Below are 14,601 nucleotides of genomic sequence, written 5' to 3' on the forward strand. Positions count from 1 at the left end.
GCCCTCCTCTGAAGTCCCTTGGCTTTAGTGGATGACACAATGAGGAGATATTTTGGTCCAGATCTGATAGGTCTTTGTGATAGCACGTGTATTCAATAGAGGTTAACTGCCTGCTTCTTTCTTGTTTTTTCCACCAACTTAATCAATGGCAAGTGAGGCAGGAACAGGGGACTACGGAAAAAACAGTCGTTCACTTTACCGAAGTGCCAAGCTGGGACTGTGGGCCCAGGCAAGAATGATCCATGGAAAAGGTCTATGCTCAGGAAACTACTCATATTTGGGTATTTTGCCAGGACTGAGGGAAGTGAGCCAGTGTCTTCCTATCGGCTTCAAGAATGGCTACAGCAGAACTTCTCAATTATGGTATGCAAATGATTTACTAAAAAATAAGTCTGAATTAATTTACTGAGGCTCTTCTCATATTAATAACATGGTCACTAGGTATTCAGCTTGGCCAGTGGGTCTCAAAATCACCTGAAGGGCTTGTTTAAAACACAGATGACTGGGTCCCCACCCCCAAAGTTGTGGATTCAGTAGGTCTGGATTGGGCTCGAGAATTTGCATTTCTAACAGTTCCCAGATGATGCTGCTGGCCTGGGGACCACATTCTGAGAAGCACTCTGCTAGTGGAACAACCAGTGCTAAGAACTGTGAACAAGGAGCGGGCCATGCAGCCATCCACAGCTTGCAGAGAATCACTGGTCTACAAAACTGATTCCACCATCATGACTCCTGACACACAGCCGATTCCCAATGACTCAATGAAGGATGGATAAACAAAGAGAATCTCCTCCAAACTACCAGTTCAAGCCTTCTGGAGCTTTCCACCAACTTACAATCACTGGCCGCAGCATCGAGATGAAAGTGCAGAATCGGCCACGTTCTTCAATCAAAGCCTTGCGGACTGCCTGCTTTTCGGTTTCTTCCAACAAGAGATATTTATCGTTGACGTCTTGGAGAGCGCTGTCCAACTGAGGCTGGATGTCACCTCTCCCTGGAAACAAAACAAAGAGCCCCAAGCGTGGCTTGCTGAAACACCAGCTTCTTGAACAAACGCCCCTCTTCCCTCGGGTCCTTGCTTGAGTGGAAACCACAATTTTCCAGCACTTAAAAAAAGTATTTATTTATACCCAGAAAAGATTTAAGGCAATTGTTTTTCCAGGACTAGCCATTTCCAATTTCCAGTGCCAGAAGGGCACATTGATCCTGGTTTATTCACGACAAGGGAAGTTTTCCAGGCTGACTCCTCATGTCTTGCCTTCTTGCCTTGTGCAACCCCGCAGAGCCTTCCGCCAATAAACCCCAGGACATGGCAGCCAGACAGTATTCCTTCCCTTTAGAACATTCTGAAGAGGCTAAGGGATGAACAAGGTGACAGCCTATGGATGTTTCCAAAAAGGGGCATAGGCTGGCTCTGCAGGCAAGCTCAATCAAAGAGCCTCTGTTTGGACTGAAGTTCCTGTCCGTTAAGACAAAGGAGGCGAGTAGCAGCTCTCCTGGCTCTGGGCGGCCCCTGGGAATCCTCGGCAGTTCATTTAACTCCCTAGTGGAGGGTTCTTAATGCTCTTCCTGCAAAACATGCCCAGTAAGGTCTCTGCTGGCAAAAAACTGAATGTAGAGTCAATGCGGAGCCTGGCCCACGTTTGGTTATCGCCTGGCCATGTCCACAGACCCCAGTTACATGGAGGCAACCATTTCTAGAGTTTAAGACAGGGTGTTACCCTTTCAAACTCCTCTAGGACTTGGTCGGCAAACTGTCTTTATAAATAAAGTTTTATTAGAACACAGCCACGCCCACTTGTTTACATATTATCTATACCTGCTCCTGCTAAAAGTGCAGAGGAAAGCTGTTGTAACACCGACTATATGGCCCTGAGACTCAAAATACTTACAACCTGGCCCTTTACAGAAGTTTTTTGCTGCCTTAGAAGATAAACATGGGCAGTCACTGTGTCAGAGGGACTGATTATTGCAAATCTGATCTGTAGGTGCGGACAAGAAGGTGACCCACCAGGAAACCCAGCTTGCAAGTTTCCACACTGGGCTCCTCATGCAGGGGCTTCACCGATCAGTCGAACCAGAGAGAGAATTTCTAAACTCCTGCAAGACAGGGGCTGGGACTCTCCCATCCCAGCCCTCAGTACAATGCCAAGTGTGTATACAGGAAGTGCTCAATGAATGTCTAATAGTTTGAAACAGAGAATGTTAGAGATGGAGGTGGCCCGAGGGGTTCTCCAAGTCAAGGTCTAGAGAAGGTGAGGGACTTGTTCAGGGTCCTTCAGGGAAAATGAGCGAGCTGGGACAGAGCCCACACAGCCAGATCCCTCGATGTTGGACTCATTCTCCTCTGCCCCACCCCCTCAAGCTGAATGAATGAATTCCACTTGCCTCCTAGGAAGGCGCCTGGCCAGCTAATGTCTACCCCTCTTAAGATGATATAGAGAACTTTCAAGGCAGTGTGTCATTTGGTTTGAAAAAGAGAGAAAATTGACTTGAATGTCAGAATACATTCCACATTTTCTCTTGTAAAGAGATGAGAAAGCTTAATTTGGAGAAAGAGGTGGTCAAGCTTCAAGACATCCCAACAGAAAAGGTCGAAGGATTTTAGTAAGGAAAAGCCACTTCTCAGGCAGGGATTAAGTTCTAAGTGAGCACAGACAGGGAAAGTCCTATGTGGTCAAAGGTCACCCGTGAAAATGCCTCGGATGGGCAGTAAAGCACAGTAAACCCTCTGCACGTATAACTCTCACCAGTCAAGTAAGCACACACGTGTGGTGGGCACAGCGGCACGCAGGACTGAATTCCACGGAGGGCTTCTCTCCAACAATTACATTACAAAAGGATTTGCTGTTTAAGAAGTTCCAGCACATTTTCAAGGTGCCCCACTCACCCACTGCTCCATTTAGTTTCCATCGTGTCTCAGGATCACTGTCAGTTCCTCTAGTTCCTCCACCATTGCTTCAATCTCTTCCGCAAGGCTGCAGGGGAGTCAGCCCCACACATTAACCGGGCCACCGGACTATAGGTTTCCTGAGTTTTTAGTGGACAGGAAATCCGTAAGATCCTTCTCCCACTCTCTCCAGGGATTCGCCAGAGGGGCAAGAGCTCCCTCTTGAGCACACCCACTGCCCTCGGACATGAGCTCTGAGATGCAAGGCTGGGGTGTCACCAGCCCTATGAAACTGTGCGCTTTCTCTTCCTCTATTTCAAAATGCTCGCTTGTGCAGCTGAACCCACATACACCAAATGTGTACATGACACCAGCTCTCTGGCTGTGAAGTTCTGGAATGCTGTCAACACTCCCTCTTCTTCTGGATCCTGCCAAACAGCGAGGCCAACCTCGGGCCCTGCTGGGTGAGGCTGCGTGGTTTAGGGCTGGTCTAGAGGCCTTCTGTAAGTCTCTCAGTCTCATGTAGGATGTTCTAACTAATGAAATACGGAGCACTGCAGACCAAGTCAGAAGGTTCTTAACCTCAGCGGAGGAGGGCGGAGGGAGTTATAGGAGACAGATAAAAACACACAATGCCTGAGCAAACCCATTTGGATGTGCTTTGATTATGGCAGCAATTTCTTTTACTATCAGCCTATAACTATAACTATAAAGAAATTGGAAAAATGTCTATCTTTACTTCCTTTCACACGTTACAAGGCACATGTCTATCTATAATTAATAACACTGATGCTTAAAAATATACCTATATTGGAAAGCAAAGAGACTGCAACCAAGTGTTATCTAATCTGGTAAATATAAATTTAAATTATTCTATAATTATAGCAAAGTTATTCTAAATATGCATTATGGTATAATTAAAGGACTTTCAAATGGTAGTATCCTAAAATAAGTATAATCTGTAAAGATTGCTATAATTATAGTCATACTGAGTACATTTCCACTGAGGATATATCATAACCAAAAAACACAACGTTTATTTCTTAAATTCACTAACACAACATATTATTTATACAAAAAAACAACAACTGTGGAAGAAATTATTCCCTGTCCCAGTTGGAAACACTGGCTTTAAGATACAGTAATCTTTTTAGGTCCACCAATTCAGAGCTGTATTGGTGCTGATTTAATACACAAAAGCCCGTTCTTTTCACTCCTGTCAGCAGTGTTAGGAGAGCCACTGCTGACTCCCCCAGCACAGGTCCTGGCCATTCCAGCTTCCACGTGGGCCAACTCCAGCCTCTTGTTTCACCTCTGCTACTGCCACCTCCCTGGGCCATCTTAGTCTCCTACCCAGACAGCTGCAGCGGCCCCTAATATGTCACCCTGACTGCATGTGGACCAGCTTGCCCAGAGCAGCCCGCAAGTATTGTCACTTCTTGTCAATAGCTCCTACTGCTTTCAAGACAAGTCCAGTGTCTTTAACATGGCCTTCCCTGCAGAGTATGCATGGGTCAGCCCAGCCACTCCCAGCCTCACGATTCTTGGACCACTCTCTCCCCTTCCTCCACCTCACAGGCCCTTCTCCATCCCACCCTCCTATACATGCTCCCTCCTCCCCACCTGCCTAGTGCCTGTTCATCCTGCAGGTCCAGGTCCTTCCGGAAAGCCCTCCTTAAACTCTCACCAGATTAGGACTCTCTTACCTGATCTCAGAAATTCCTTATATTATCCTTCACAATATTCCTCTAAGTACTAATTTCATCTTTATTTCTCTAGTTCTTTGATTGATGTCAGTTTCCCCTACTGATCGAGGAGCCCCACGAGGGCAGAAACCGCAAGTGTTTCTGCTCAGTTCTGTACCTTCTCACTCAGCACACTTATCTGGAAGACAGGTACACAAATATTTGCAAATGAATGAGGCACTGATAGAATGACTTGACCTGAGTTCGCCCATTGTCCTCAACCATCACGCCCTTAAATGGCCTAACACTATAAAACTAGCGAATTCCAGGACTGCCAAGCAGCCAAAAGAAGGACGGGGGTGCCTTAAATGGGCTTTCCAAACAAAATTCCTAAGCAAAGAACTGCTTGTGACCTTTTCTGTAAAATCCAAGTCGTCTCAGTCTTGAGAATTTTTTTCCACCACCAGTTTCCAGGTCTTGGTTGTATTCATACTGGAGAATTCTAATAAACAACCATCAGGGGCCCTTTCCTCCCCAATGGCCAATCATAGGATTATTCTCTTTACAGAAAATGCTCCTGGGGCAAAGCACTGTTAACGGACACCATGTCACGAGCCACAGCAGCATCCCTAAAGGAGAAAGGATTTGATTTTTTTTTTTTTTTCAATTAAGTAGAGAGAGTTTACAAAGCTTTCTAGAACAAAATGAAAATCTCACATCTTCCAAACATTTACATTTTATTTTCCTTAATGTTCAAGGCAGAAATTAATACTCCCTTTTGACAGAGAGTAGGCCAAGTGTCTTGCAGGACCACTAAGCTAGGACTGGGCACTCCAGCTCCAGGTCTTTCTCGTTCAGAAGCCCGCATTCTTTGTAGCTTCGTGTGCACAGCAAACGGAAACCCTGGGAACAAGCTGCAAGGAATTCCATGGTCTACGTGGTAGCAGCCTGATTAAAAAGCCAGCCAAGTGTAATTAGCGTTATCTGGAACCTCCCAGCCTCTTCGTAAACACGCTACAGCCCACCCCTGAGCCTCAGGGCTGACCCAAGCCAGACACCAGTCTCAGGCAGAGGGCTTTCCAACAGGAAGAACCAACCCAGGACACACGGGGCCAAGACTGCTGTCAGGAGAGCATCCAAAGTCATCTCTTTGTCCTGAGACAGACATGTGGAGAAGCCATTAGAATCCCAGAGAATCACTTCCATCTGCCTCTGACACACACACACACAAATGCTGCATTTCACTCTAAGGTGCCCACTCTTTCACATTTTTACACCTCACAAATCAGGATGTCTTACAATCAATGGCGTGTCACAGTTGAATCGGCAGGTTTTTTTTTCTTTTTTTGTGGTCCAGAAAATAATGGTGCATCCTACAACTGATGGCATCCTGCAGTCAGTGAAATAGGGGATATGAATACAGAAATGGACATTCAAGGTGACGCTGGAGATTAGAATTTTCCAACCAAAAGAAGGCTATCCTTATTATCCTGATATAAATCTACTCTAATATCCTGCAGCAATTTTTAAGTGATTCCCAAAAGTGAAAACAACCAGAAATCAAAAGAAAGATAGATTTGATCAGAGAAGACTGGAGGCTTTCTTACTTAAAATTTTTCAAACACACTCAATTTCTGTTATTCTTTCAACATGCTGTGCCTCAGTTTCCTCTCATCTGTGAGATGTGAATCACAGTACCTAGCTCACATGGTGGTTGTGAGACCAAATGAATTCTTCCATACGATGCGTTCAGCACAACGCCCAGCACGTGGTGAGCACTTGGTAAGTGTCAGGTGCCATCAGCAGCAGCAGCAGCGTCACTGAAGTTGTCCTCCTAACACCGGGCACCCCTCAGCAGGGATAGTATGCCGGGCACAGTGGGGTTTTTAAAAATGAGCTTTCGGTTCCAGGTCCTCTTTGATGTACAGAAATGCAAAAGATCCCATAAATCCTTTCATTAAATGTGAAAGTTTCATCATCAAGATTTGCTAGTCCCTGAGCAATCTGATCAGCTGTTTATCGAAGCAAAGAATAAGAAGAGACAGCTCAGAGAACAACCAGAAAATGTCCCATACCGACCCGTGGCTCACCACCCGTCGTGTCTCAAGAGAATTCTCAGGTCAGTGAGACGATGCCTCCTCCGCAGCTAAAGAAATGCTCCACCTTCCGTCACCCGGCGGCCTGATCCAGAAACCTGCCATCCCCACTCCAGCTCCCCCTTCTCTCACGTGCATTTCTCCTGAACAGCTCTTGAACCCATCCCACCTCTCTCCATCCCTGTGGCACTTCCCTGGCCACTGTCATCTCTTGCCTGGACAACAACAGCCACTTGGTAACTGGGTCTCCAGCTGGGTCACTATTTAATCCAAATACACACATTCAAGGCAGAATTTTCCAGAAGCCAAGAAGTCTTCAAGGGCTTCACCACAGTCCTAAAAGTCAAGTCTTGAACGTGGTAAAAAGGCCATAATTAGGTCCTTCCTCACTTCTCCCTCGTCCTGTCCCTGAGGGAAGATGGCAGAACCACTCACATCTTTGTAAGGTCCTGAAATACAGTACATTCTTCCATCTTCCCTCAGCAAGGGGAAACACTCGTTCTTCCTCAACGACCCCCGCTCCGGGTTGGCATCCTCCCCATTACCACCCAGCCCCGCTCCCCCAATATTAAAGAAATCATCCAACTCTGAGAGTAACTTCCTAATTGTGTGCAGCCATTCTCACGTGTCAACTCCAGGAGGGCATGACTATGGACTGTCCACCACCACATCCCCAGCATCTAGCACATGCTCTGATCCCACGAGGCACCAGTCAATATTAAATAAACGAAACCCACTGCCAGCTTCCAGTCACATTGATTTTCTGTGTGCCTTCACACACACTCTCCCTCCTCCTGGAATGTACGTTCGCTTCTTATCCCACCCCATCCTTTCTCTACAAACTCTTAATTCTAAGAGTCTGCTTAAGCATCGCCTCCTCCTAAAAACCTTCAGCTCCCCCAGGGGAAATCCAGCCTCTGTATGCCTACACTATTTCCTTCATAATGAACCGGATCACTTACGTTGCCTGTAAGACATTAGAATGCTGTGATATGATAAAATATATATATATAGACACACATTTGGTCTTTGCTCCAGTTCCTGCCTGGCACAGAACTTCCAAAACCCTTAAAACTTCCTGACCTAGAAGTGTTTTGTCATGCTAATGAGGTGACTCTTGTGGGGAGTAGGGGGGGAGTAGGAGTCTGGACAGATAGCTTCAGGATGGGAGATGGTTGCCAGAAAAACGTACCATGTGATTAGAGGGGTGGAACTTTCAGCCCTGACCCCTGACCTGTAGGGAGGGGAGAGGGGCTGAGGTTTGAATTCAATCACCAGCAGTCAATGATTTAACCAATCATGGCTACACAATGAAGCCTGGATAAAAACTGTCGAAGGGCGAGCTTCCTGGTTGGTGAACACACTGATGTGTGGGGACGGTGGTGCACCTGGAGAGGGCATGGAAGCTCTGCACCCCCAACCCCCCCACCTTGACACCCAATGTCTCTCTTCACCTGAGTGTTCATTTGTATCCTTTACAATAAACTGGTAATGCTAAGTACAGCCACGTGTTGCTTAACGACGGGGATACGTTCTGAGAAATGTGTTGTAAGGCGATTTCATCATTGTGAGAACATCGCAGAGCGTATTTACACAGACCTAGAGGTAGAGCCTACTGCACACCCAGGCTATATGGTACTAATCTTATGGGACCACCTTTGTACACGCGGTCTGTCATTGGCTGAAACGTCACTACGTGGTACACGACTGTAAAGTGCTTTTCCTGAGTTCTGCAAGTCATTCTAAAGAATCATCAAACCCAGGAGACGTCAAAGGAAATTTGAGGTGGACTGGGCAGAGGTGTGGGTAACCTGGGGACCACCCACTGGGGGCTGGAGACTGAAATGGGGGCAGTCTTGTGGGACTGAGCCCTTAGCCTGTGGAGTCTACACTAACTCTGGGTAGTGAGCATCACAACTGAATTAAATGGCAGTCACCCAGTGTCAGAGAATGGATGTTAGGACATGAATGCCTGTGCCATCCTGGGGACAACCTGAGGGTGGGGACTACATTTCCTTCCTTAGCCGCCAACAGGGAGGCCCAGAGGCCTCCTATTTCCTGAATGAATGAAGACCTGTTGCTTCTGGGGGCTCATCTGCAGCACCAAGGAGAATGTTGAGGAATGAAAGAGAGGCACCAAATGTGAATCAATTAGCCCTGAAAACCTCGAATGGCTTCCAACTCGAGAGAGAGAGGACCACCACCTGGCCCTGCCACTCAGTCATGCACCGCACCATCCATTTAGTGTTCTCCAGGTAGATAAAAACCATTATCGTGCAAGGAATCAATACTGCAAACAAGCCGTCCTTTAAATTCTCTGCCTTTGTGTATTTGGTCAAAATTAACAGAGAAAAGCACTGGGCTGCTGCTGTGCTCTCCTTCCCCCATCATCTAAGTACCTCTCCCCCAGCTTCTGAATGCAGCCACAGGAAAGCCACGTGCTCCACACCTTGACAAGAGTCTCATTGTGCACAGGGACATTTCGGGGCCTTCGGTTCAGCTCCTGCAATCAGCCATTTGCAAGCAGTCACAAGCAGGCACTCAATGAACTGTGTCGGGTTAGGCTTTCCCAGAGACCAGCTCTGCAGAAGGGAGCTCACAGCTCTGGGCCTCTGGTAGATCTGTCTGGCCTGTTTTTACCCAGAATTCTCAGTAGTGAAATATGGCTAACGAAACCCCCGGCCTCCGAGGACGACATGCTTTCATCTCAGACACAACACACCCTGGCAGGAGCTTCCTGGGTTAAATCCCCATTTCTCTACTCATTTCAGCTAGGGACAGCTTCCTGAATGCCAGAGGAGGTCTGAAAAGCAAAACTGTACCACTCCTGCTTCCACCAAGATGGAAGGAGTGCGGCCGCCCCTTCGTTACGCTTTTCCCCCTGGGCCTGCCAGCACTGGGTGTAGCCTCGCAGGGCCAGCTGCTCCTTTCTCCCCGCTCACTCATCTGACTGCTCTCTCTGGGGTTTCCCAGGGCCAGACGTACGTCAGGCTGTGGCTCTCTAATGCTGACTCATTATTAACAAGTCCTCCCCTGTCCATTTCACACCCGTCTCCCATCAAGTAAGACTTGCACCCCTTTCAATTATTTCCTGCATAATTAAGCATGTGCACTCCCATAATGCCTTTCCCAAGGTTGGAATGAGAGACAGTGACTCAACCATTTTCCCCGCCGGGTGAGTGTTGTATCCAAATGCCCAGAAACATTGCAGGGCTGCAAGGGGACACACCACGTCTCAAGGCCAAAGCCATCGCCGTCCACATTCAGAGCCACTCCTGACTTCAGAGGAACTTTTCCAGCTTGAGTTCCAACAGAGAACAATTGTCCGTTTAGGTCCGAAGGACACTGTCACCATTCGTATGGGTGCTGTGAATGCCAACTGCCCCCAGGGATGCCCACGGGAGTGAGCGCAAATGTGGGTGGGGAACGTGCTGCGAGCCCCGGGCCAGCCCTCCCTCCACCTTACAATGGCATTTAGGAAGGACGGTTATTTTAGTTGCTTTGCAGACAGCCAACAAGCACTCGTAGGGAGGAGACTGTGGAAAATATTCAGAGATTTCTAGGTACTGCCACCTCCCTTCCAGGGCAGAGTTTGGAAACCCAGATTGCCAGAAACAATACAGGGTGGGCCACTCAGCTCCATCCTGACTCCAGCGGCCCAGGAGGTCCTACGAGGACGGCAATTCCTGACCAGTTGTGGAGACACACCCACGACAGACGTGGCTCACCGCCCCACAGTCTCCCTGCGTGGGCCACACCACCTTCTGAGCAGTCTGTCTGTTTCTTCTCGGCCTCTCCTACTCAGCACAGGAACACAGCAAAGGAGCCTCTGCCTTGTGCTGGGCAAGAAAGCCAGGCAACCCACTAACAGTTCAGACTTTGGGTTTGTTTATTTTTATTTTTTTGGTGAGGAAGATTTGCCCTAACATCCATTGCCAATCCCTTTTTTTTTTTTTGGTGAGGAAGATTCGCCTTGAGCTAACATTTGTGCCAATCTTCCTCTACTTTGTATGAAGGTTGCCTCCACAGCGTGGCTGATGAGCAGAGCTCTGAAGGTCTGCATCCAGGATCCGAATCTACAAACCCCAGGCCACCAAAGCAGAGCACATGGAAGTTTAACCAGTCGGCCACAGGGCCAGCCCCTGCAGACTTTGGATTTTTAGGTGGGAATTTCCTCTGGGGAGGAGGTTTCCCACACTATCCCTCTCAAAAACCAAAGAGGGGTGGCTGGAGGGACTCAGACACACGCAGTTTTTACCACTGAGGCAGGAAGAACGATCCTCTCACTGACTGCAGGTTTTGGGCATTCTGAGAGTCATTTCTGGCAGTTTTTAAGCACGGAAGAGACAGACGGGGGGATGTGTGCACACGCCTGACGCGGCCAGGGCTCATGTGAACCGCTCACGCCGTGGAGAGGATTCAGCACGGTGCAGCCTCATAAGAAAGGAAGGATGATGGGGCAAGAAGTTTTGTCCAGTTTGGGGTCTGAGCAGAAATGGGCCCAGTGACAGAATCTTCTGGAGGCAGGTCGGGGGCGGCAGGTCACTGAGGCTGAGCAGTGGAGGTCACTGTGGTTCTCATGTGTGTACTGTCCACCTGTGGTGGGACTAACGGCCCCCTGGAAGGCTGACTCAGGGCATCACACACACTTGCCCTCAGCGCACCCCTCTGCACATGGCCACCCTTGGAGCTCCCGTCCAAATGGTGACAGCCACGTCCAGGCACATGCTGTCCCCTCTACCATGAACGTCCCATCTCCCCATGCTCCACTGTTGACCCCTTTCCATCTTCCTCATTATCCCCTCCCACCCCAAGCTTAGCTGGGTTCCTTCCTCTCTGCCCCACTGCTACAGCTTCTGCTCATACCCATCCTGGTACCCAAGCACACCCGATTAAACCAGTTGGTTTGCTTCCACGAGAGTCTCAGTTCCTCGAGGGAGCGGTGCACCCTGGCTGGATCCATTTCACAGAGCTGCAAACCATTCCCTGTGGAGGCCCCCAGGCATTGCTTATGCAGGGACCTGGGGTTCAAGGTAAACGCTTCTAACTAGACCGAAGGAGAGTTCCATGGATATATATATTTTTTTCTCTTGTTAAACCAGACTATTTTAACTACCAATGAAACTTTGTTAAAATACACAAGTCCAGGCTCAAAAACAATTTAAAACTTGAAAAAACAATTTACGAGGGCTTCAAACCACAGAACCTCCTTATGTCTTTATGCCCAAGTTCACTGCCATTTATTATATGTCCCTGTGGCTAAGGCCTGTGAATCGGCCCCCGCAAGAGAGAACCAGAGGGGCCTGTGGAGACTTTTCCTGACGAAGACGTGCAGAATCTAAGTTAAGTTACAGAGCCAAAAGGCTGTGTGGTTTCTTCACTCATCCTGACCCTCCCCCGTCCGTCATTTAAAACAAATACAATGCCCCATTTACTCCATAGACTGACTCATGCCAGGCTCTCCGCAAAGGAGCTAGTAAAACTCTTGTGTCCTCAAAAGGCCACATATTGTACAATTCTCTTTATATGAAACATCTAGAATAGGCAAATCCATAGAGACAGAAAGCAGATGAGTGGTTCTCAGGGGCTGGGGGTAGGCAGAATGGGATAAAAGGCAGCGAGTATTTTGGGGGTGATGAAAATGCTCTGAAATTAGATAGCGGTGATGGTTTGCAGAACACTGTGAATGGACTAAAAGCCACTGAAATCTACACCTGAAAACAGTTAACATGGTGACGTTTACATGATATGAATTTTATTACAACAAGCAAAAAAGTGGCTGCGTCTTACCTTCCTTCCAAAGTTATACTAAAAAGTGTTCAAGCTGTTTCATAGTCACAACAGAAAGGACTGGAAAGGACCATCATATTTAAAGTTTCGGGGACAACTAGCCCAATGTCACCATGAGGGGAAGGTGAGGTAGAGCAGTGTTGCCCAATGACTGCAGGCCGTCCTGGCCCCGCCTGTCAAAGGACACCTGTACGGTCTGGCTTTGTTGCAGATGACAGAATCCAATTCAAAACCCTCTTTGGGGCTGTTCGGTGAAAACACTCAGAGAACACTCGGGCACACTCAGGCCAGATAAACCACATGGACGCCTCACAGACAGACCTCTCCGAGACAGAGGGACAGCCACGAGACTCCAAAAGCAACTGGAAGGTTTAGCAGCAAAATCACCCACAGAATGAGCTTCAACATTCAGTCAAGAAGAATCATTCTGATTATTGAAGATCGGACACCTTTAAAATGAAACATTTTAAAACTCCACTGAAATAAGAAATACTTTGGTTCTTTTCTTTTTTTTTTTAAATCAATTATTGGTTTTGAAAAGAACTTTGTGGTCCTGAGGAGACAAAGTTAAAGATATTTTGTAAATTTAATACAACCAAATCCAATTTGGGGATTATCAATTTTGAGGAGTTATCTAGCATAGCTGCACATATTTTGTTGGTGATATAAATGTACACATCCATATATATATTGGATATATATATGTATAAATATATTTATTTCCTGTGGAAAGGAGAGTTTGAGTCACTCTGTATTTCTTCTTTCTATGAGTCTAATACTGAATTATGAGGATACAAGAGCTCTTAGAATGTTAAGCTAACCCTTTAAAGGGCCAAACGTCAAAGAAAGAAAATGATCGAAACACATACACACACACACACACAATTTTCTTAAAGTTACAGAAATTTAAGTAGGCACAATTGATTGTTCTGAGCTGGTAGGAAAACTTGGGCCACCAGAATAGGTCTGGACACCCATGGAAAGCCCACAGCAAGGACCACACCGTGACCAGCCACCAGAGGTTCAAGATGGTCGACTTACCGAGAGCGTCCACTGGCGGGGGGGGCGCACGGTGAGAAAGTGCAGGATACACAATTGACACAAAAAGGAAAATAATAAAGTCAAACTGGTATTCGAGCAGCAGTGCTAGCTTTCTTTCACGTGTTAAACAGTCCATGGTTTGCCCAGGATACTTGAATTAGGGAATTAAACCCACCTCCACCTTCACTTCCCTGACTTGCTAATTTTCTCTCCTTCTCATCTCAACAGAAAATCTCCTAGTTAGGAATCATCACCCCTAGAGAAACAGCAAGGTTTTTAAAAACAGAGATGAGGAATGTATTCCCATAAGAAGCCAATTAAAATGTTTTATCAAGAAAACCTTTCAAGTATAACTTACTGTCACTTGAAAGTAACTAGGAAAACCTAGGATACAAAGTTTTAAGATGGGGTGAAAATGGGAAAAAATGAGAGGACTTAACATTTTAGTATCCTAGCAAATAATACGCTAGCCTGGAACTCTGAGTTGGTTTATTAGGTTTATAATATTAGTTCTGCAGCCTCTGGTAAAAAAAAAAAAGTGATAGATTCGACTATATAAATGTCAGGCTCAAGGGTTCACATACTAAAATGCTCCAGTTCTCTCTCAAAGAAAGTCCCTGGTAAACTTTTAGTAGTTACAGATTGAAACAGAAGGCTTTGTCATAATTAATTCTTTAATTTAAATTAATAATACGGGAGTTAATTAAATGAGAAATGAGGCTGCTGACTTTGTACTGTAAGTTGGCAAAAGTCAGCAAACAACATAAAATGTTTCCCATGTCCAACCCTCTCTTCCTTCCCTGAGTTGGGTTATGGCCAATGCCAGGACCCCAAAGGCCAGGAGCTGACATCAAAGAGCGGGGCCATTTGGAGCTCAGGGCTATTGGGTCCCCCTCACGTCACTTTCTCACCTTCCCGTTGCCTTTGTCCCAGCCCCCTCACCTGCCAACAGCTGCTCTGCCATCTCTCCAGCCCCACCTCTCTGCCTAGTGTTTACTCCTCGTGTTCAGTAAGCCTGCCTTCCACAAAAATCGGTACATTCACCCACAGCTGGCACATATGCCAACTCGTTTTAAAACGGTTTTGAGATGAAATCTAA

General features: G+C 46.9%; 1 protein-coding gene across 14 annotated transcripts in view; it reads right to left on the reverse strand.

The window, feature by feature from the left end:
- MTSS1 (MTSS I-BAR domain containing 1) overlaps positions 1-14,601 on the reverse strand; it is a 161,513-nt gene that overhangs the window by 15,557 nt on the left and 131,355 nt on the right. For 7 of the 14 annotated variants that reach the window (XM_070632022.1, XM_070632019.1, XM_070632015.1 and 4 more), the window contains 2 exons: positions 13,503-13,514; positions 837-994 (listed from right to left, as the gene is read on the reverse strand). In XM_070632022.1, coding sequence (XP_070488123.1) covers positions 837-994; positions 13,503-13,514 — 170 coding nt within the window. The remainder of the gene's footprint in view (positions 1-836; positions 995-13,502; positions 13,515-14,601) is intronic. The other 7 variants (XM_070632023.1, XM_070632020.1, XM_070632016.1 and 4 more) reach the window with 1 other exon arrangement.

This window comes from Equus przewalskii, chromosome 8 (assembly GCF_037783145.1).
Source record: "Equus przewalskii isolate Varuska chromosome 8, EquPr2, whole genome shotgun sequence".
NCBI classification, from domain to species: domain Eukaryota; kingdom Metazoa; phylum Chordata; class Mammalia; order Perissodactyla; family Equidae; genus Equus; species Equus przewalskii.